This window comes from Macaca nemestrina, chromosome 1 (assembly GCF_043159975.1).
Source record: "Macaca nemestrina isolate mMacNem1 chromosome 1, mMacNem.hap1, whole genome shotgun sequence".
NCBI classification, from domain to species: domain Eukaryota; kingdom Metazoa; phylum Chordata; class Mammalia; order Primates; family Cercopithecidae; genus Macaca; species Macaca nemestrina.
Window position 1 is genome coordinate 181,419,903 of NC_092125.1, and position 21,766 is coordinate 181,441,668.

A 21,766-nucleotide genomic window follows, 5' to 3' on the forward strand; every position below is an offset into this window, starting at 1 on the left:
TGTGTGATAAGTGCTATGACAGTCAGGGTGAGACCACTTTTAACCAATACAGCCTTTTGGAGGGTGTGTAATGGAAAATATTTCCCTGGGTTCAGCTTCACTAGAACCCATTAATTTAAATGTTGGTCCTGTTTTTTTTCATGCCAGATGGCTAAAATCACATCAATTACAAGGCAAGACAAATTTTCATGCAAAGTATGAGGGAAACCGTAAAACTGACATGTAATATTCCAAAGCAGCTACTTACTACTCTCATATCTATTCGTTCCCATCAGTATATAAGTAAATAAAAAACTAGGGAAAGAAACATTTTGGTTTGAATCTGTTCTTAAGTAGGAACAATACATATGACTAATTTAAAAATATTTTCCAAAGTTCTTACACCCATTATATCTAAATTTGATACCATCATCTAAAGATTGAAGGCACTGGATTAAAAAAAAAAAGTACTGCTGCATTAAGAAATAGTATTCATTTATTTTTTAATTCATCTAACAAATATCTACTGAGCACCCACATGCCCTAGGGCTGAGGATACAGCAGCAATCAAGGCAGAAAAAAATCCTTACCCTCATGGAGCTTGGAACTGAATTGTAAAAACAAATAATAAACTAAGATAAGATATAAATGAAATCATAATTAGAAAGTCAGTAGATTAGCTGGGCACAGTGGCTCATGTCTGTAATCCCAGCACTTTGGGAGGCCAAGGCAAGTGGATCACTTGAGGTCAGGAGCTCCAGGCCAGCCTGGCCAACATAGTGAAACCCCTTATCTCTACGAAAAATACAAAAATTAGCCAGGTGTGGTGGCACATGCCTGTGGTCCTAGCTACTCAGGAGGCTGAGGCAGGAGAATTATTGAGCCCAGGAGGCAGAGGTTGCAGTGAACTGAGATCACAAGAGATCACACCACACACTCCAGCTTGGGCAACAGAGACTCCGTCTCTCAAAAAAAAAAAAAAAAAAAAAAGATTCCCATAAGATCATAAATTCCAATTTACATACCTCTGAATCCCTAATACCTAGCCTAGAACTTTTTATATATTAGACACAATATATGCTTGTTGCAGTAAAGGGAATATAGCTATAAATGCTAAGTAATTACTATATATGCTTAATTTCCACTGAAATGGAACACTTTCTTTTTTTTCTATATCTAACACTATTTTACAAAATCACATCGCTTGGGGTATTTTTCTAGCTGCATTCCCAGCACAACCCAATTAATATCTATGTTTATAAGCCCTTTGCTTCTGAGAAGCTCAAGGATTTTTACAGATATTATCTCATTAATACTTATAACATCTCTAAGGTAAATGAGGGAAAAAGATGAAATTATGAATCCATAATCCACATGAATCCATGAATTCATAAATTCCACAAATTCCACTCAGCAAAAATTCCAACCATTTTGCAATTTGTGATGCATTTTGTGCATCATTTTCTTTCTGAATCCACCTAAGGTACCTATTTACTCATTGTAACTGGATGTGCTGGCCTTTACCAAAAATGTTTTCATTATTTACTTAAGAAAGCAAAAATTTCAGAAAGTGTTACAGTAAGCAAAATACAGAACAACGTAAGAATGATGAATTTAATCTCCAAACAGTATTTCAGCTAACAAGAAGAAGACTGGAAAATATTTAGGAATTAGACACATCATTTTCTTCAAACTTTAGCAATCAGAGACCAACAGCCCAGTGTCGCTTGGCTTCTTTCTGCTCCCGGTAATTTGGTTCTTTTGTGCTAGGATTTTCTAGTAAACCTTAGTGACTGCCCACCTAGGAACCATTTTCCTCCTCTTTTTTAAAAATAAATTTTATTATATACATTTAAGGTATACAACATGATGTGATGAGATACATCCAGATAGTAAAAAGGTTACTATAGTAAAGCAAATTAACCTATCTATTGTCTCACATAGTTACCCGTTTTTGTGGCAAGAGGAACTAAACTCTGCTCATTTAGCACGAATCCCAAATAAAGTATAATTTTATTCTGCAGAGTCCTCATGTTGTAGATTACACGTCTAGACTTACTCATCCTACATATCACTACTTTCCCTTTTCCTTTGATAACAGAATCCCACCTTTAGTCAGCCAAAATTGTGCTCAGCCCCAGGAGATAAATCATGATTGATTAGATAATCCCAACCCCCTTTGCCTATAATTGTCATGGTCTAAAACTGGCCAGTAAATTGAAGGAAGTTGCTGGAGGTCCCTTCCTCCCTGATAGGAGGATGGCAAGAGTAGAGTAGGCTCTTTTGCCCCCCAGCCAGTTTCTTTGTGCTTAGGAAGTTGTCAGGTTGAGACCTGATAATTAGAACTGAGATACTATCTTCTGACATGAGGGGAAGACCAAGAGAACTTCCATGATCCTGTCTCTGCACCCAGACATAAATCACTGAGTCTCATAGCTTCTGTTTAGATGAAATAAGTGTTATTTTCACCTAAGTCACTGGGGGTCAAATACTCTGTTCCTTGAAGCTGAAAGAACCGTAATTAATACAGATGGACCAAAAAATCAGGCAAGAAGGGAGGAAGAGATTAATCATTGAGCGCTATGACTTCTCAGATCTCATTTAATCTTGACAACAGCCCAATAAAAGCTATTAATCTTTTTTGGTTTCTTTTTACAGATTATAAAACTAAGGCTTAGTAAAGTTATGTAATTAATAGTAACAAAGCTGACATTTTATTCTAGACCTGGCACCAAATCTCAAAAATATAAAATCTCCTTCCCTCCTTATTTACAACTCTAAACAAACAAACAAACAAAAAAACTAGATGCGTTTTTAGCTAATAAAATTTGGGGAGAGCTAAGGAATCTCATTCTTACAACCTTGTCATAAAAATCTACAGACTTCATCTCTACTTCGTATCAAAGTTATATAGGAGAAAAGACAAAAATATGTGTGCATGTGTATAAAGAGTTCCAGAATGTTTCGTATAATGGCAAAAATCTCACAGAAAAAAGTGGAATGGATTCTAAGTGTAATATTTTTCAAGAATTAAACATAATTTTTATTTTTATTTTTTGTATTTAAATGCATTTTTCAATAAATAATGAAATAAAAGTTAATGACAAATATTTCCTAAACTGAAAGAATAACTTCCTTATTTCAAACTATTACATTAACCAAGTAGCTATCAATACAGAAACCACAAAGTTTACACTTCCTCAATTCTCATCTCTTCATAAAAACTGATTCAGCGTAAATCATGGCAACAAAAAAAAAGTGTATATACTATCTAAGAATCAGTGAGGTCATTTTTTATACAGAAATTTACTAGAACTGGGTTTTCAAAAGTGCTATTTATGTCAACTCAACCAGACATATATTCACCTTACATTGCCTTTATTACTATCTAATTCAGCATTACAAAATGTGCATGCCAGATTTCTGAGCTTATGCATGCAACTTACCTTCCCACATGCTCTGCAGTGGTGCCTCCTTTTGGTGAATGTAAACCTGGCTTCACATTTCATGCAATTTGGAGCCTGAGAATCCGGTACCCACACTGGAGCCACCTCACCCAGAGTGGTGAATGGCTTTCTGGCAGAAATTCCAAACTGACCAGCTCTGAGATCATTATCTGGGCTATCTGGAGCTAACGCAAGGCATGGTCTACTGGAGATCTCAGCCTCATAACTTTCTAAATGTTCCCCATTTGTATCAACATTAGAGATGTTTCCCAAAGATGCACCGCATACATTGGTTGCTGAGTTTTCCCCTAATTTTGCTTTCCCAAGAATATCATTTTTATTTTTAGTATTATTTCCACTGTTTGCAGGAAGGTCATTTTGTAAATGGTCTGATAATGGCTTTGGAATTTGAAGTTTAAGATTAGAAGGTTGCTTGGGTCTTGCACCACCAAAAGGAACACTGATAGATGGCAGGCTTGCTACTACCTTGGGGGAAGACTGCCCAAGCACTGATGGAACTTGACTACAGAAATTACGTAAATAATTTTTCTTCATTAGGTCACCAGTGCTATTTAAAAGTAGTCCGCTCCCTTCTGTGGCCTCATTTCCTCTCTGTTCATAAATATTTGAGTAGCATTCTGACTTGCTTTCCTCTATTTCTTTTTCTTCTGTTACTGAATCTTCTTTGGAGGGTAAAGTCTTTGGAACAAAAGAAACACCTGGGCCCTGCATTCCATAGGAATCACAACCATTATATAGAGAATTTGCTGCTGGTGTATCTATAACAGTGGAGAAATCACATTCTTCACTTTCACTGATGCAAGTTCCTTTTAAATCTAGACCTGCATCTGCCAATCCAACACACTGTCCTCCACTATCACCATTAGTGTCCTCAGGCTGACTAATCTGTAGAAACTTTTCCTTTTCTTCGTTTACTTGGCTATCATTCATCTCATTTAGTTTAGTCAACTTCCAATTAGTCATGTCCTGAGATTCAGAGAAATGCTCTGTCATATTAAGGAATTCTGTAGTGCCAAGAATTTCTTCATGTTCATAACCTTCATTTTCATCAGCCCTAACTTCACTAGGCACAATGCAATCTGAAAACTGTTCACAGTCATTATTCCTTCCAGACCCATTAGGCACGTCTGGTTTGAGAAGCAAAGGTAAACCAGACCGGAGGGATTCTTCAGTTGTGCTCTCCTCTGCTGGCTCTTTCTTCGTCAAAATCCCCTCACTCATGTGGGAAAAGGAATTTGGACTCCCTAGATCTGTCCTAGGAGACCTGATTTTGCCAGTGAGGTCCTCATCTGGTATATAGTTCTCTTGCTTTCTAATAGCAGGACCTCCATCTGTTCCATGGGATGAGATTACTGAATCAACCGTTAAATTTGTAATCGCAGATATGGAGGGGTCTCTACCTATACTTCCATCATCCTTTAATTGTGAAGGGGAACAGACACTGGCTAGACTATCAGATGAAGTAGTACACAGATGGTTAACAGAATTCCCCTCTATTTTCGGTCTATTCAACGGATCCAATTGTTTCTCTGAGTTCATATCTTTTTCAGTGGACTCATTTATACTAAAACTAAATTGATCAGTTTGTCTGTTTTCATTATCCAGTGAACAGCTAAAAGCATCCATAAGGGATTGACTATTATAATTATTACAATCCTGTAAATCGTTTTGTAATGTCCTTTTGTCACAGTTATGCATGACGGCTACAACAAGAACATTCTTCTCATCTGGCAGACAAGTCAGGTTTCCACATTTCTTCTCTCCCACTTCAACAGCACTGCATTGATCATCACGACTATAGTTTCTCTTAATTAACTGATCTTCTGCAACAGCATTTTCATCAATCCACATTGTGGCAATCTCTGGATTTAGATTACAGTCTTGTCCATTAGCACAATGATCCTCTTCCTCTGTGGTCAGGGGAGCTGAATGAGCCAGGGAGAAGACTTTCAGTTGTGGTTGTGACTCATTAGAAACTGCAGATTCATTCACACTGGCCAAAGTAGGGTTAAATGACAGCCGGTGAGAAGAGGGATCTAGAATCTTATTCCACTTTGTATCCAATAAAGTAGAAGAAACTGTTTCATCTGGAAAAAAAATAAGTAATTACAATAAGTTTGCTTGTAACACTAGAAAAGCTTATGACTAAGTTAATCAACATTTCTAACTATCCTTTGAAAATTAAATATTCCAAGGATATTAGATTTCTAATTCGGGGCTAAAAATAAGAAAACATATTTCAGACAATTCTCTGCAATTATATGTCACCAAATGGTAATATCTCAGACTATTCCAAACAACAAGAGAATTCTACCTCAATCTAATAACATAATTAAACTGACCCACAGGTGAACGGGACCCAGAAGAGGGGAAAGCACCCTTGGATTGAGCAAAGCCAGGACAGGTGCTAATCTAATGGATTAGATGGAAAAAATATTAGAACAGTGGCTAGGATAAGTAATTAAGTAGGAGGGAAAATGAAATTTTCTGTAGAGACTGAATGTTCTACAATCTATATCATAATTGGGATGTGGGTTTGAGTGATATACCCATTTGTCAAAACTGGACAGTTAAGATCTATGCATTCTAATATATATAAAGTTTACCTTTTAAAAAGCTGTAAAAAAATAAGAGTGAAGCAGGAAGTGAGAAGGTGATAAAGGTATAAATGAAACAAAATGGCAGCATATGAAATGCTGTGAAAGCTGGATGATGGGTACACTGGGGTTTATTACACTTTTTACTTAAAAATATTTTAAATTTGCCCAACACATGTTAAAAGAACGTTTGCCACGGTATGTGAAATTCTGCTTGTAACCATGTCACAAGCAGATATTGTATTTGTCACAATACAAAATATTAATCAGGTTCATATTTATATTATTATCTAAGGACACTGGGCAAAAAGTGTTCATTTATCATATTAAATCAACCTTCTTATAGTCTACCAGTAAGCATAATTTCATATAATGTTTCTGTTTAGTTTTTAACAGGTCATAACTACAATGGCTAAGTTATTCTCTCAAGTTACAGGGCTATTGCATATGTCTAAGTAAACCAGAGAAATAAGGAACAATGCATTCAGTGCTTTTCCTGCTTTCTTCCTCCAGTATCTCTGATAATCGTGGCCCTGAAATTATGCAGATATATTTGTAACCTCAATCCTCATCTGTAACATTAATCTTCAATGTTTCCATAGCACCTTAATCAAAACTTTATTAAGGCATTTACTACACTGAAATGCAATAGTTTATTTACCCTTCTCTTTCAACCACTGAATGATTTCTGAAGGCAGAAATCATTTCTGTCAATATAAGTCCTCACTTTGCATAGTGCCTGATAGGTAGTAGATATACAATAAATATATAAGTGAATATCTACCATAGTAAAATCATCAGGATTGAGGAACATGAAGATTAAACGATAGCTCTTGCCTCTAAGAAGGATACAATCTCATTGGGAGAATAAGAGATACATACAAACATCTAATTAGCAGTATGGAGTAGCATAGGTACAGTAAGTCCTCACTTAACATTGTTGATAGGTTCTTGGAAACTGCAATTATAAGCAAAACAACTCACTGTATAAAGAAGCCAATTTTACTATAAGCTAATTGATATAAATAACAGTTAAGGTTCTCCGGCATACAGTACATCAATTTGCTTAAAGTCACAGTTTCCAGGAACTTATCAAAGACATCAAGTGAGGACTCAGTGTATCTGAAAACTATTATGTAGGAGTAGAAAATAAATTCAGAGGAGAAAGATATTTTCCAGGATGAGGCAAGTGAGCTTGAATTCATGGAGGCAGGAAGAACTGGGCTACGCTTCAAAGACAGTTTTATGTAAGTTTGGAAAAGAAAGCATTAATAAATAGAGGAATAAGGAAAAGCATATCCCCAAATACAAGAATTTAAGGAAGCAATAAGTAAATCAGTTTGGGGTGAGAAAAGAATTAGTGTAAAGAAGTAGTTGTTGTTGTTTAAAAGGGCATAAAACTCAGATTGTGTGAAGAATGGGCTTAGTATCCTCTGAAATGTCAAATCCTGAATTTACCAAATTTGAACCAGTACAGATTTTACAGACATTTGAAGTTTAGTAACACAGGCTTCCTTAAAAGAAAAGAAAAGGAAAAAAAAGCAAATAAGTCATATTTCCAATATGGTTCCTGGAAACAAAAAAATAGTTACAGCTTCTTACAAGAATATTTAGCAATGTTCAAACAGAAATGATCGGGTATTAAAATTTTCATTATTCAACTGCCTCCTACCTGGGCATAATGTTAACTGCCTAGTGTCATCACAGTCTGTGGTATATTTTTTCATTTAAATAAGAAAATAAATTAACACAAAATGAAAAATCATTTTATTTAAAGTATATTCTCTAAGATACCACGAGGCTTGAAGTGGTAGTTTTTAATGCAACTGGTAGTGAGATTCAAAAAAATAGTTCAAACAAATGAACCACAAAGTTACAACGAAGAAGCTGGTTTCAGAAATCCTTCTCCTTCTAAAGGAGTTATTATTTTGTAAGCAATTGCTCTATTTTCTAACTAAAATATTTTTACTGATTCAACAAAAATGTATTGAAATACAACTATACACAAAGCACCCTAATAGAATCTACAGAAGTCACAAAGAGACAAATGTAATGAACCAAGAGTTTGATTAGAGTCAGTGGTATTCTAGCACAGTATTCACATGATTAGGTATAATACACATCTAGGTACTTATGACTCAAAGAACTGTGATACACAGAGGGCTAAATCTAATAAAAGATTAAGAAAATACTTATACAAACAGTTGAAACTCAGAAAATAATATACTTTCCAGCTTGGTAAGTACAAAGCCCACTTGGATGACATAAAACCCCAAATGATTGGATTTCACATTTACATGAATCAGGAATGAGTCTAGGAATACAGGTTAGTGTTAGGTCATCAATGGTAAAATATGAGAAGAGCAGGCCATTCTGGTAGCCTTCCTCTCTCTCTTCCCTCCTTACTGTCATGATCCCATATTCAATTTAAGGCTGGCTCTATTAAAGATCTAAAGCAACAAAATCAAAACTAATCTGTCTTCCCATCTGCTATCAACGAATAGCCTGAATCACTGAATATAGCAAAGGTTTGTAAACCAATATGAAAATCATGGGCTACATTATTTTTTGAGACAGGGTCTCACTCTGTCATCTGGGCCGGAATACAGTGGCATGATCACAGCTCACTGCGGCCTCTATCTCAAGGGCTCAAGTGATTCTCCCTCCTTTGCCTCCCGAATAGCTGGGACCACAGGTGCACCACCACACCTGGCTAATTTTCTTTGTATTTTCTGTAGAGATGGAGTTTCGTCATGTTGCCTGGACTGGAATCATGGACTTTGGATGGAAATATATCACTTTGTAAACTTGTTAATGCCATTTCCTGTTAGAAATAGAGAACACAGGGGAAATACAGTAAGGAGGAAGAAATTTAATTATAGCTTACCCATTCAAGTTAAACCAAGAGGGAAATTAGAAGTGAATCTCTTGGCCAGGCATGGTGGCTCATGCCTATAGGAGGCTGAGGAGGGAGGACTGCTTGACACCAGGAGTTTAAGACCAGCCTGGCCAACATGGCAAAACCCCTTCTCTACTAAAAATACAAAAATTAGCCAGGCATGGTGGTGGGTGCCTGGAATCCCAGCTACTCTGGAGGCTGAGGCATGGGAATCACTTGAGCCAGGGAGGCAGAGGTTCCAGTGAGCACTGCACTCCAGCTTGGGAGACAGAGCAAGACTTTCTCAAAAAACAAACAAACCAACCAACCAACCAACAAACGAAAGAAGTGAATCTTAAGTGGACATTTCTACTGATGCTTGAGAATATATAATTAACCATTTAGGCAGTTGTGATATAAATAGTTTTAAATGTATCTTTACTGGGCAATCAATATGGAACGAGCTATTTTTCTTAGTTTAGGAAATGCAAGCGCATTTCTTGACAATACATTCACTGTATAGGGTAGGTAAAGCTCAGGCTCTAGTGTCACACTGCCTGGATTCTAATCCTGCCACTTGCTCACAAGACAACTTTGAGAAACTTGCTTAACCTCTCTTTGCCTCTACTCTCATCTATAAAATGGCAATAAGAAGGTCTGGGGATTGTAAGTATCTGGCATTTAGTGCTAAAAAATGTTATTTCTTCCCCTGTATATTATTAAATAATATATCCCCACATTCTCTATACCACAAACGCAAAGAGATTCACCAATGTAAATTCTCACCTTCGTTTTGTTCAAATTCATCCAACACCTTGTCCAGGTTGTAAGCTTCTGCTTGGAAGTAATTCTCCATCGGTGATGAAACACCACTTAAGAGACTTGTTTAAACCTAAAAAGTAAATGTGTATTACATTTTGAATTATAAAAATATAATTTATAAATCTTAAGTATATACACAAGGATAAAATCTCTTATAAATCTTTCCAGATAATGGTAAACTATAAAATCTGGCATCCCACTGGATATATTATAAAATCTTTAAGCTAATTAATTCTAAAAACCTGTAAGCTGACAATCAACAAAATATAACTAAATATAAAACGCAGACTTTGTGATCATTTCATCCTTCAACAGATACATTTCAGATGCTGGGAAAGGAATCATTGTTTGGTATAAAATTGTGTTTCTATTAAAGAACAAAGCTTACAGAACTTTTTTCAAATGGGAAATGACAGGAAAGTTTAAGAACAGGAGTAAGGGATACGAGTTCCAAAATGCTAATGATGACTCTGACCTGGTTATTTCTTTCTTTTTTTTTTTTTTTTTTTTTTTGAGACGGAGTCTCGCTCTTGCTGCCCAGGCTGGAGTGCATTGGCTCCATCTTGGCTCACTGCAACCTCTGCCTCCCAAGTTCAATTGATTCTCCTGCTTTAGCCTCCCAAGTAGCTGGGATTACAGGCATGCACCACCATGCCCAGCTAATTTTGTATTTTTAGTAGAGACAGGGTTTCACCATGTTGGCCAGGCTGGTCTCAAACTCCTGACCTCAAGTGATCCGCCCACCTCAACCTCCCAAAGCACTGGGATTACAGGCATGAGCCACGCACTTGGCCCTGACCTGGTTATTCTTTTAACCCTCTTCTTTTCAAGTACCATTTCTAAACTTTCTTTACTGTTAATCGATCCAAATGCATCCTCTGGGCATATATACTAGGTGTGTTGATGACTTAACAGATGCCACGGGCACATAATAAGTGTTAAGTAAATGCTACCTATTATCTCCTTTTTTCCATCATTATCATGATCTCCACACCTATTTCCTTAGTGTTTCAAATTTTTCTTTCCAAATTGAAAATTCTGCTTGGCTTCTTATTGATATAATACAAGGAAGGGAGATCAAATTACAAATTCCCCAAAAAGTCTGAGTAAGCAAAACATGAAAAAGAGAGAAAACCAGAAATGTAATAGCCTGTCTTTGTAAACTTTAAATATAAAAAGTGATGAACTTTCTTTGACTTACAAAGGTAGTGTTTTCTTCTCCTCTGAGGTATATAAAAGTGTCAATGATATTTCCCTCACTTTACAAATAAGAAAACAAGCTCAGGGAATTTAACTGACTTATTCAAGTATTTCCCGGACAGGCGTGGTGGCTCATGCCTGTAATTCCAGCACTTTGTGAGGCCAAGGTGGGTGGATCACCTGAGGTCAGAAGTTTGAGACCAACCTGGCCAATGTGGTGAAACCTCGTCTCTAGTAAAAATACACAAAAAATTAGCAGGAATAGAGTGCCAGTAAAATCAACCATGAGAAATTAGAATTCCTAACCTAGTCCTCACTCAGGAAAAAGAATATATTAAGTCTTCTCATCCAGGAACATAATAGGATTTGTCTTTATGCTAGCCCAGCTCTTCCTATGACTTTTAATAATGTTTTTAACTTTAAAAAGTCATTAAATATTGGACAGTCAGGAGAGAGGGTACATGCAACTACAAAGGAGTAACAATGAGGATCTTTGTGGTGATAGAATTATGCTGTATCTTAACAGTGATGGTGGATACACAACTGCAAAGAAGGCTGACTGGACTGCAACATCACAGCTGCGGCGACTATAGAAGGGAAAAATGGATTTTGGTGATTTTGGTGGATAACTGAGAGTTTTTGCTACAATGGGTGGAAACTTCCTAAAGAGGCAACACCTGAAGGATGAGATTTTGACAAGTGAAGGCAGAAAAGGGCACTCTCTTCTCACATTCCCATGTGAAAAGGCTAAAGGAGGAGAAATAGCTTGCCAACTGCAGACTCAGAGTTTTGGTAAAGGCATTGCTGCCAAGTACCTCTGCTCCATCCTCAACTGAAGAGAAAAAGGGCTCAGTTTCCTATCAAACACTGCTGGTCCCATGCCTTTCCTTACAGCTTACATGGAAAAGTCAGATAACTCAGCCAGAGTATGCAACATTCCATTAGTGAGTAGTGTAATCAGTTTTTGTAAACTTTCTCACCTATATACCCTCCACCATTTTCTACCCCTTCTGAAAGGAAAATCTTGGGGCCCCAAAATCACTAAGCTAAAGGGAAAAGTCAAGCTGGGAACTGCTTAGGGCAAACATCCCTCCCATTCTATTCAGTCACCCTTCTGCTGAATGAGGTAAATGCACATCTGTTGCCTCCTTTGGAGAGGCTAATCAGAAACTCAAAAGAATGTAATCATTTGTCTATTATCTACCTATGATCTGGAAGCCCCTCTCTGCTTCCAGTAGTCCTGCCTTTGCCTTGAATTGTCCCACCTTTCTGGACAGAACCAATGTTCATCTTACATATGTTGATTGATGTCTCATGTCTCCCTAAAATGTGTAAAACCAAGTTGTGCTCTGACTACCCTGGGCACATGTTGTCAGTGATACAGGAGTTAAGAAGAAATCACCTAGGCAGATAGTAAGGGTATGAGAGTCCTCAGTAAGGCTTTTCTTTTTAATGAAAAGCAGCCCCAAATCATTTTCTTTTTTCTTTCTGAGTTGGAGTCTCACTCTGTTGCCCAGGCTGGAGGGCAGTGGCGTGATCTCAGTTCACTGCAACCTCTGCCTCCTGAGTTCAAGCAATTCTCCTGCCTCAGCCTCCCGAGTAGCTGGGATTACAGGCTCGCGCCACCATGCCCGGCTAATTTTTGTATTTTTAGTAGAGATGGGGTTTCACCACATTGGCAAGGCTGGAAATCATTTTCAAACAAAGAGTAGTTTGTGAAGTTGAGCTGTAGACATAGACAAGCAAGTTGGGAGCTTGCACGGGTGAATGCCAGCAGGAACTAGGGACTAGACATGCTCAAGATGGAGGTTCCATCTTCCCTTCTCTGCCAGCCACATACACAGTAAGGAGCAGGTAAGATGGCGTCTGCCAAGGAGAAAGTTTGTTTGCATAGTAAGATTAGGGTGAGGCAACCAGCCTTCCCTGCATGCTATGTAAACTTCATACCTGATCGAATCAATCTGTGAGCCCTATGTAAATCAGACACCACCTCCTCAACCTGGACTATAAAATTCAGTGCATCCACCACCTGCCAGTCTTTTCCCTCGGAAGACTCCTCTCTCTCAATAGAGAGAACTGTTTTTCTTTCTCCTTTCTTCTGCTTATTAAACCTCCACTCCTAAACTCCCCATGTGTGTCGGTGTCCTAAATTTTCCTGGCACAAGACAATGAACCCTGGGTATATACCTCAGACAACACAGTTGCTTCATCGGGACCTCCTGAGTGTCCTCAACCTTGGCAAAATAAACTTTCTAAATAAACTGAGACCTTTCCCAGATGTTGGGATAACTGAGTTCCTCTTCAAAGACTCAAATTCCTGGTCATAAGTTGTAAACAATCCTACCCTCTCTTCTGTTAAGTCTAACCGTTTCTTTTTTACCACCACCCCTTCACAAATCGCACATTTACCCTATTTGGAAAAGTTTAAGCCTTGGCCAATCAGGATCAGCTTAGACTGTGCAGTCCAACCCAGCCAATAGGGGAAATACACAGAAACAGAAGCTGTGTTAAGGTTAAAAACCCCTCCCTTAGTTTGGTGTGCTCTTGTATTTGTAACAGGCATAAGCAGCACCCTTCTGCAGAAGTAAAGTGCCTTGCTGAGAAAATTTCTAAGCGCAGGTTTCTTTTGGCTACACTGAGCACTTGTTTCCAACAAATTTGGGGGCTTGTCCAGGATCCCATTCTCCTTTGGGAGGGGCTAGTGATTATCTTTCACAGGGAGACGCATCCCACTGCCTTGTTGTGGTGGCCCCAGGAGTGGAGGATCGAATCCTGCCCAAAGTGATGAATAAATCCAGACTCTCAGCAACATGGGCTGTAGGGAAGATCCTTAAGAATTCCACAGTGACCAGGTAACTCTGTGCACAGACCAAGGTAAGAAACGTTGCTACTGGGGTGACAAAGTATTCCTTGGTGGCTGGGTTGAAAGGAATGAGTTAGGTGGCTAGAGGTTGAAAGTGTGTGAGTTAAATGCGCCACTGGGCATGAAACGAGTGTGGAGTCCAGACTTGGTTCCATGGTCACCTCATAGGACTTAGGGCAGTTTTGCAGTCAGCGGATCATACCAACCCACCAATGTTAAGGGGGACTTAAAATTCCCACAAGGGAAGCAGTCAATAAGGACAAAGTGGGTGCTCACAAGAGTACAAGAAACCTCCAGTGGGAAAAGGGGAGGTTCAGCCTCTAGGACACGGGAGCACAAGAAATCTCTAATATGAAACATTTAGCCTCACCAACTGCCAGGATGGGAAATACCCCAAGTAAAAGGCCAAGCAGACAATAAAATTCTCCCTGACAATCCCCTATGCCTTATGTTAAAATACTGGAAGGATAATGAAAGGACCAAACACAAGAAAAGACAGCATACGATAAAGTATTGCTGTTTTATTTGGACTAAGGAACCCATCCTCAGACCTTCAGTCTTTTGGCCAGTAGGTCAATGATAAAAGTCCAGTTTCTCAAGAGGAAACAGATTATGCTCTATGTTGGAGAAAAAGACCTGTCCTTCTCTAACCCCTAAAGGATGAGAAAGCAAAGCCAAACTTAATACCTCCCAAAGATGACCTACCTAAGTCAAATTCTGTATCTAAAGATGCATGGGATCCTCTAGACCACCTTCCCCTGCCTATCCCTCCACTCCAAGTGGAACACTCAGTCCTTCCCCTGCCTACCACTCCACCCCAAGCTGAACACTCAGTTCCTCCCTCATATAACCCTGCCCCATGGGCCTTGCCACTCCACATCCCTGCTGAACAGCCACCAAACATGCCTTTTCCTCAGGAAAGCTCCAATGGGAAACAGAACAATGCCAAAGGGATATCCAAAACTTTCCTTTCCTCTCTTCCTCAAAGAAGTCTGCCCTAATCCTTTTTCCCTTAAGGGAAGTACCACTAGGAGGAGGGGATATTGGCTTCGTAAATGCCCACTTAACTAGTTCAGAGGTTAGAAATCTAAGAAGGGAACTCAAACCACTGTTAGATGACCCTTTTGGAGTCGCAGATCAAATTGGCCAATTTATGGAGTCACAACCGTACACTTGGGCTGAATTAATGTCTATTCTAGGTATTCTCTTCTCAGGAAAGGAAAGAACCATGATCTGCAGGGCTACTATGATAGTCCAGGAGCGTGAACACCCTCCTGTTCAAAATGTCCTTGCAGCGAAGCATAAATTCCTGGCCCAGGACCCTCAGTGGGATAACAACAATGAAGCCCACTGAGAAAACATGAGAGATCTCAGGGATATGACAATTAAAGGGATTTGGAATCAGTTCCTTGGACCCTAATATTTCCCAAGCATTTAATGTACAACAAAGGAAAGATGAAGGGCCCATAGAATCCTTAAACAGACTTAAGGAACAGATAAGAAAATATGTAGGTTTAGACACAGAGGACCCACGGGGACAAGGAATGTTAAAGCTCCACTTTGTCACCAATATTTGGCCGGACATTGCAAAAAAAAAAAAAAAATACAAAAGACAGAAAATTGGAAAGACCATCCCATAGAGGAACTTTTAAGAGGCCCAAAAGGTATATGTACAGAGGGATGAGGAAAGGAAGAAGCAAAAGGCAAAGATTACGCTGTCCACCCTATAACAGGGAACTCTTCAACAGGAAGCCCAGGGAAATAGAACTTGTAGACCTTCTAAGTACCCAGCTGTCCGACTCTATACAGGAAGCAAAGGGATGAAACCTGAGAGTCAGGGAACAGGGAGGGGGAGAAGGGAAAACAGATGTTTCTGGTGTGGAAAGCCAGGACATTTAAAGAGGGAATGTCCTGAATGGGAGAGGGAAAAGAAAGTCCTTCCACTCATGACATTTGAAGAATAGGGGGGTCAGGGACTCTACATCTTCCATCTTGAGTCCCACCAAGAGCCCTTGATAAATTTAACGGTGGGACCCAAATAAGAGATAGTCACTTTCTTAGTCTGTTCAGGAGCATCTCGCTTTCCCTATGTTTTCTCTCATCAGGTTTAGCATGTTCAGCAGAAAACCTTACTGTCTCAGGGGTTACAGGGGAAGGATTTGGGGCAAAAATTCTAGAGGAAACTGAAGTCAAATATAAGAATAACTCGGCCACTAAGTTCTTGTTAATTCCCAAAGCAGGAACTAATTTATTAGGAAGGGACTTAAGGTTAAGGTTAGGCACAGGCTTATATGTTAATCAGGGAAAACCCCTTACTTCCTTAAACCTGCTCACCACTTCGGAAGAAAGCCAAATCCATCATGATGTATGGTCGAAGGAAAGAAATCGAGAAAAGCTACAGGTTCCTCCAATTCATGTCAAATTAAAAACTTCCAGGGATGTAGTAAAAAGAAAACAATACCCTATTTCCTTCGAAGCCAGGATAGGTTTAAAACCTATAACTGAAAGCCTTGTCCACAATGGGCTCCTTGAACCCTGTATGCCCCCTTATAACACTGCAATATTGCCTGTAAGGAAGCCAGACAGGTCATACCAGCTAGTGCAAGACCTCCAGGCTACTAATCAAATAGTTCAAACCACCCACCCTGTTGTTCACAATCCTTACACCACTGTCAGTAGAATCCCACACAACCACCAGTGGTTCACAGTGATAGATTTAAAAGATGCCTTTTGGGCTTGCCCTTTAGCGGAGGACAGTCGGGACATGTTTGCCTTTGAGTGGGAGGACCCTGACTCCAGTAGAAAAGAGCAGTACCAATGGACAGTCTTGCCCCAAGGGTTTACAGAGTCCCCAAATCTATTTGGTCAAATATTAGAACAAGTTCTAGAAAACTTCTCCCTGCCTTCATCCATACGCCTTCTCCAGTATGTGGATGACCTGCTCATTTCAGGAGATGACAAGGATCAAGTAACAGCAATTTCAGTTAACTTCCTAAATTTCCTAAGAGAACAATGGTTACAGGGCTCAAAGAATAAACTCCTATTCGTAGAACCTGAGGTGAAATACCTAGGACACCTCATCAGTAAAGGTAAATGAAAGACAGCACCCAAACAAATTAAAGGTATGGTATCTTTGCCTTTACCCGAAACAAAGCAGGAGCTTACGAAATTCTTAGGATTGGTTGGTTATTGTCATCTGTGGGTTAACTCTTACGCCTTAAAAACAAAGCTGCTATATCAAAAACTCACTCAAAAAAGACTAGACCCTGTAAATCCTCCTTTGGACCCCATCAGAGATCCAACAGGTAGAAGAATTAAAACACCTACTTGTAACAGCCCCTGTTCTGGTCTTGCCCTCCTTAGAACAGCCATTCCACCTTTTTGTTAATATAAGCAAAGGAGTGGCCTTAGGACTACTCACCCACAAACACGGAGGCCACTGACAGCCTGTAGCCTTCCCGTCAAAAATCCTTGACCCAGTAACCCATGGATGGCCCAAATGCATACAATCCATACCAGCAACTGCCTTGCTAACAGAAGAAAGCAGGAAAATAACCTTTGGGGGAAACCTCATCATAAGTACCCCTCATCAAGTCAGAACCATTTTTAATCAGAAGGCAGAGAGATGGCTCACTGACTCAAGAATTTTAAAATATGAAGCTATCTTATTAGAGAGAGATGACCTAACACTAACTACTGACAATTCATCAACCCCGCTGCTTTCCTAACAGGAAATCCAAACCCGGAAGAATCTGAGCATAAATGCTTAGATCTAGTCAGTTATCAAACTAGAGTCAGACTGGATCTAAGCAAAACCCCTTTCCAAACAGGGCATCACCTCTTTAGACGGTTCCCCCCAGATCACTGAAGGAAAAAGGTACAACGGGTACTCCGTAGTTGATGGGGAAATCCTCACAGAGGTAGAGTCAGGAAGACTGCCAAATAACTGGTCTGCCCAAACATGTGAACTCTTTGCATTAAACCAAGCCTTAAAATCCCTGCAGAATCAAGAAGGAACTATTTACACTGACTCCAAGTATGCCTTCAGAGCAGTTCATACCTTTGGAAAAATCTGGACTGAACGAGGCTTCATCAATAGTAAGGGCCAAGATTTGGTCCACAAAGAATTAATTTTGCAAGTATTAGAAAATCTTCAGCTGCCAGAAGAAATTGCAGTTGTCCAGGACACCAAAAGAACCCATCCTTTGAAAGCCAGTGAAATAACCTCGCAGATCAAATGGCTAAGCAAGCTGCCTCTTCCCAAAAGGCACCCATTTTCCATCTATCCCTTTGTCTCCCCCTCCAGCTGTGATCCCCATCTTCTCTCACGCAGACTTTTCTCTAAAGAAAATAGGAGCTCAGGAGAGCCCAGAGGGAAAGTAGGTATTACCAGATGGAAGGGAAATGCTGTCTAAGCCTCTCATGAGGGAAATATTGTCACAGCTTCATCCAGGAACTCACTGGGGTCCTCAAGCTATGTGTGATGCAGCCCTCACAGTCTATGGGTGTGTAGAGATAAATACCCTCACTAAGCAAGTGGAGGATAGTTGCATCATGTGCAGAAAAATTAATAAGCAAACCCTAAAGAAGCAACCTCCCATGGGAAGAAACCCAGGGTTAAGGCCGTTCCAAAGCGTCCAAGTTGATTACACTGAAATGCCCCTAATAGGCCGCCTCAAGTATTTACTAGTCATAGCAGACCATCTCACCCACTGGGTAGAAACCATCCCCTTCCCAAGTACAACTGCCAGCAATGTAGTCAAAGCACTGTTGGAACATATATCCAGGTTTGGACTAATAGAGAACATTGATTCAGACAATGGGACCCACTTCACTGCACACATCATTAAGGGGCTAGCCCAAGCACTAGGAATAAAATGGGAATATCATACTCCCTGGCATCCGCCTTCATCAGGGAGGGTAGAAAGAATTAATCAAACTCTAAAAAAATCACCTAACCAAATTAATCTTGGAAATCCAGTTACCATGGACAAAATGCCTTCCCATTGCCTCAGTAAGAATCCAAACTGGGCCGGGCGCGGTGGCTCACGCCTGTAATCCCAGCACTTTGGGAGGCCGAGGCGGGCGGATCACAAGGTCAGGAGATCGAGACCACGGTGAAACCCCGTCTCTACTAAAAATACAAAAAATTAGCCGGGCGCGGTTGTGGGCGCCTGTAGTCCCAGCTACTCGGGAGGCTGAGGCAGGAGAATGGCGTGAACCCGGGAGGCGGAGCTTGCAGTGAGCCGAGATCGCGCCACTGCACTCCAGCCTGGGCTGGGCGACAGAGCGAGACTCCTTCTCAAAAAAAAAAAAAAAAAAAAAAAAAGAATCCAAACTGCCCCTCAAAAAGACCTTGGCCTGGCAGGGCGTGGTGGCTCACATCTGTAATCCCAGCACTTTGGGAGGCCAAAGAGGGCGGATCACAAGGTCAGGAGTTCGAGAGCAATCTGGCCAATATGGCGAAACCCCGTCTCTACTAAAAATACAAAAATTAGCCAGGCGTGGTGGCTGGTGTCTGTAGTCCCAGCTACTCGGGAGGCTGAGGCAGAAGAATTGCTTGAACCTGGGAGGTGCAGGTTGCAGTGAGCCAAGATCGCTGCGCTCCAGCCAGGGCAACAGAGCGAGACTCTGTCTCAAAAAAAAAAAAAAAAAAAAAAAAAAAAGATCTTGGCCTGGCCTGTCCCCTCATGAAATACTCTATGGGCTGCCTTATCTAAATTCCACTACTGACCTTCCTACATTTGAAACAAAAGATCAGTTTCTAAAAATACATATATTTGGTCTGTCTTCCACCCTTTCCACCGTCAGGACTCAAGGCCTCCTAGCACAAACTCCACCCCTCGAATTCCCAGTTTACCAACACCAGACCAGAGATCATGTCCTTATCAGATGTTGGAAAGAAGGAAAGGTTAAGTCAACCTGGGAAGGACCTTATCTAATACTCCTAACCACTGAGACAGTAATCCGAATGGCCGAAAAGGGGTGGACCCACCACACTCGGGTAAAAAGGGCCCCAAACCTTGCAAAGTCATGGACCATCATTCCAGGATCAATGCCCTCCAAACTACATTCAAAAAGGTTTAATCTATCTTTTTATTCTACCTTTAGCTACCCAAGGACACCTTATCATCAGTGTAACCCCATCACCCTCCTCCCAAACAATTACATTCAATGCTTGTCTTGTCATACCCTATGGAAACCTCCAAAGTCAAAGACAGCTAGCTTCTTCAGAAAAGTACCTCTGCCCCTCCACCCGCAGAAAAACCAGTATCACCCCGGACCCTTGCAATCGACGACCACAAGCCTTTAAGGGGTTATGTTATAGTTGAGGAGATGTTATCTTGACCACCAAATATCAGGGCTGGACCTCCTTAGAGGGTTGCACCACCCTAAAACCCTACCTCCACTTCACCAAAGGAACCACCCCCTCAAATTGCCAAAACCACCAGTGCAACCCAGTACTTCTCTCTATTCCTATCCCCACCTCCACCGACCGTATCCCCACTTTAGAGCGCCTTTATGGCCTAGGAGCGGATGTCACTGCAAAAGACCCTACAGGCATCTTTGAAATGAGGTTTGCTCCTCCTCCTCCATCTCCCTCCATTACTCACTTCCCAAAACCACAAAAATCAAACCATTTCTCGCTTCATGTCTAATGACAAAACCAAAGTAGCTATAGTAGAAGTAAAGGATTTACAGCAAACCCTAGCCATAGAAACCGGTTATCAAGATGTAAATGCCTAGCTGGAATGGATTAAATATTCCATTCACACCCTAAATAAAACCAATTGTTATGCTTGTGCAACAGGCAGGCCAGAAACCCAAATTGTTCCCCTCCCACTCAGATGGGCCAACCCATCAGGCAAAGACTGTATGGTAGCTCTCTTCCAGCACCTCACAGCCTGGGGAAACAAGTCATGTGCCACTCTTTCACTACTTTTCCCAAAAGTCAGGAGCCCTATGGGACAGCCCCCAAGGGACATTCGACTTCCCGCTCTCAATGCCAATTTTACCTTGTGTCTCTTACAACAAGGGGAAAATTTGACATTCCTTGGAAACCTGATGGGATGCAGTGGACCTAAACCTTTTCAAGAGCTAACCAATCAGTCAGCCCCAGTCCATCCCCAAGTGGATGTATAGTGGTATAGAGGGGGACCAATATTTGGAACACTGCCAAGCAACTGGAGTGGCACTTGTGCTCTGATCCAATTGGCCATCCCTTTCACCTTGGCATTTCATCAGGAAGCAGGTAACCAGAAGAAAAAAAGAAGCCCCAATAAATGGGTCCTTTGACCCCCAAGTTTACATAGACAGCATCGGGGTCCTGCAGAGGGTACCAAATGAATTCAAAGCTCAAAACCAAATACCCACCAGGTTCGAGTCTATATTATTCTGGTAGTCCACTATAAACAAAAATGTAGACTGGATACATTACATATACTACAATCAGCAGCAATTCATCAATTATACCAGAGATGCCATAAAAGGAATTGCTGAAATTAGACCCCACCAGCCAGATGGCCTGGGAAAATAGAATAACCCTTGACATGGTGTTGGCCAAAAAAGGTGAAGTCTATGTCATGATCAGGGTCCAGTGTTTTATTTTATTCCTAATAATACAGCCCCCGACGGGACAATCATAAAAGCCTTACAAGGCCTTACCATCCTAGCAAATGAACTAGCTGAAAACTCTGGAATAGACGACCCCTTTACAGGACTAATGGAAAGGTGGTCTGGAAAATGGAAAGGACTCATGACCTCAATCTTTACCTTCCTTGCAATTGTTAGAGGTGTACTCATCCTTGTGGGTTGCTGTATCATACCCTGTATTTGTGGGTTAACCCAAAGGCTCACAGAAGCAGCTCTCACAAAAACCTCCCCAACCTCTCCCCCTCTGTACTCAGATAAGCTCTTGCACCTAGATAATCAAGAAGAACAACATAGCCAGATCCTGTTA

General features: G+C 40.5%; 1 protein-coding gene across 2 annotated transcripts in view; it reads right to left on the bottom strand.

Moving 5' to 3' along the window:
• Window positions 1–21,766, bottom strand: part of LOC105495054 (zinc finger FYVE-type containing 9) — a 203,106-nt gene that overhangs the window by 111,910 nt on the left and 69,430 nt on the right. For both annotated transcript variants that reach the window (XM_011764207.3, XM_011764205.3), the window contains exons 3-4: window positions 9,708–9,813; window positions 3,426–5,533 (exon numbers count right to left, since the gene is read on the bottom strand). In XM_011764207.3, the coding sequence (XP_011762509.2) occupies window positions 3,426–5,533; window positions 9,708–9,777 (2,178 nt within the window). In that variant the 5' untranslated portion in view covers window positions 9,778–9,813. The remainder of the gene's footprint in view (window positions 1–3,425; window positions 5,534–9,707; window positions 9,814–21,766) is intronic.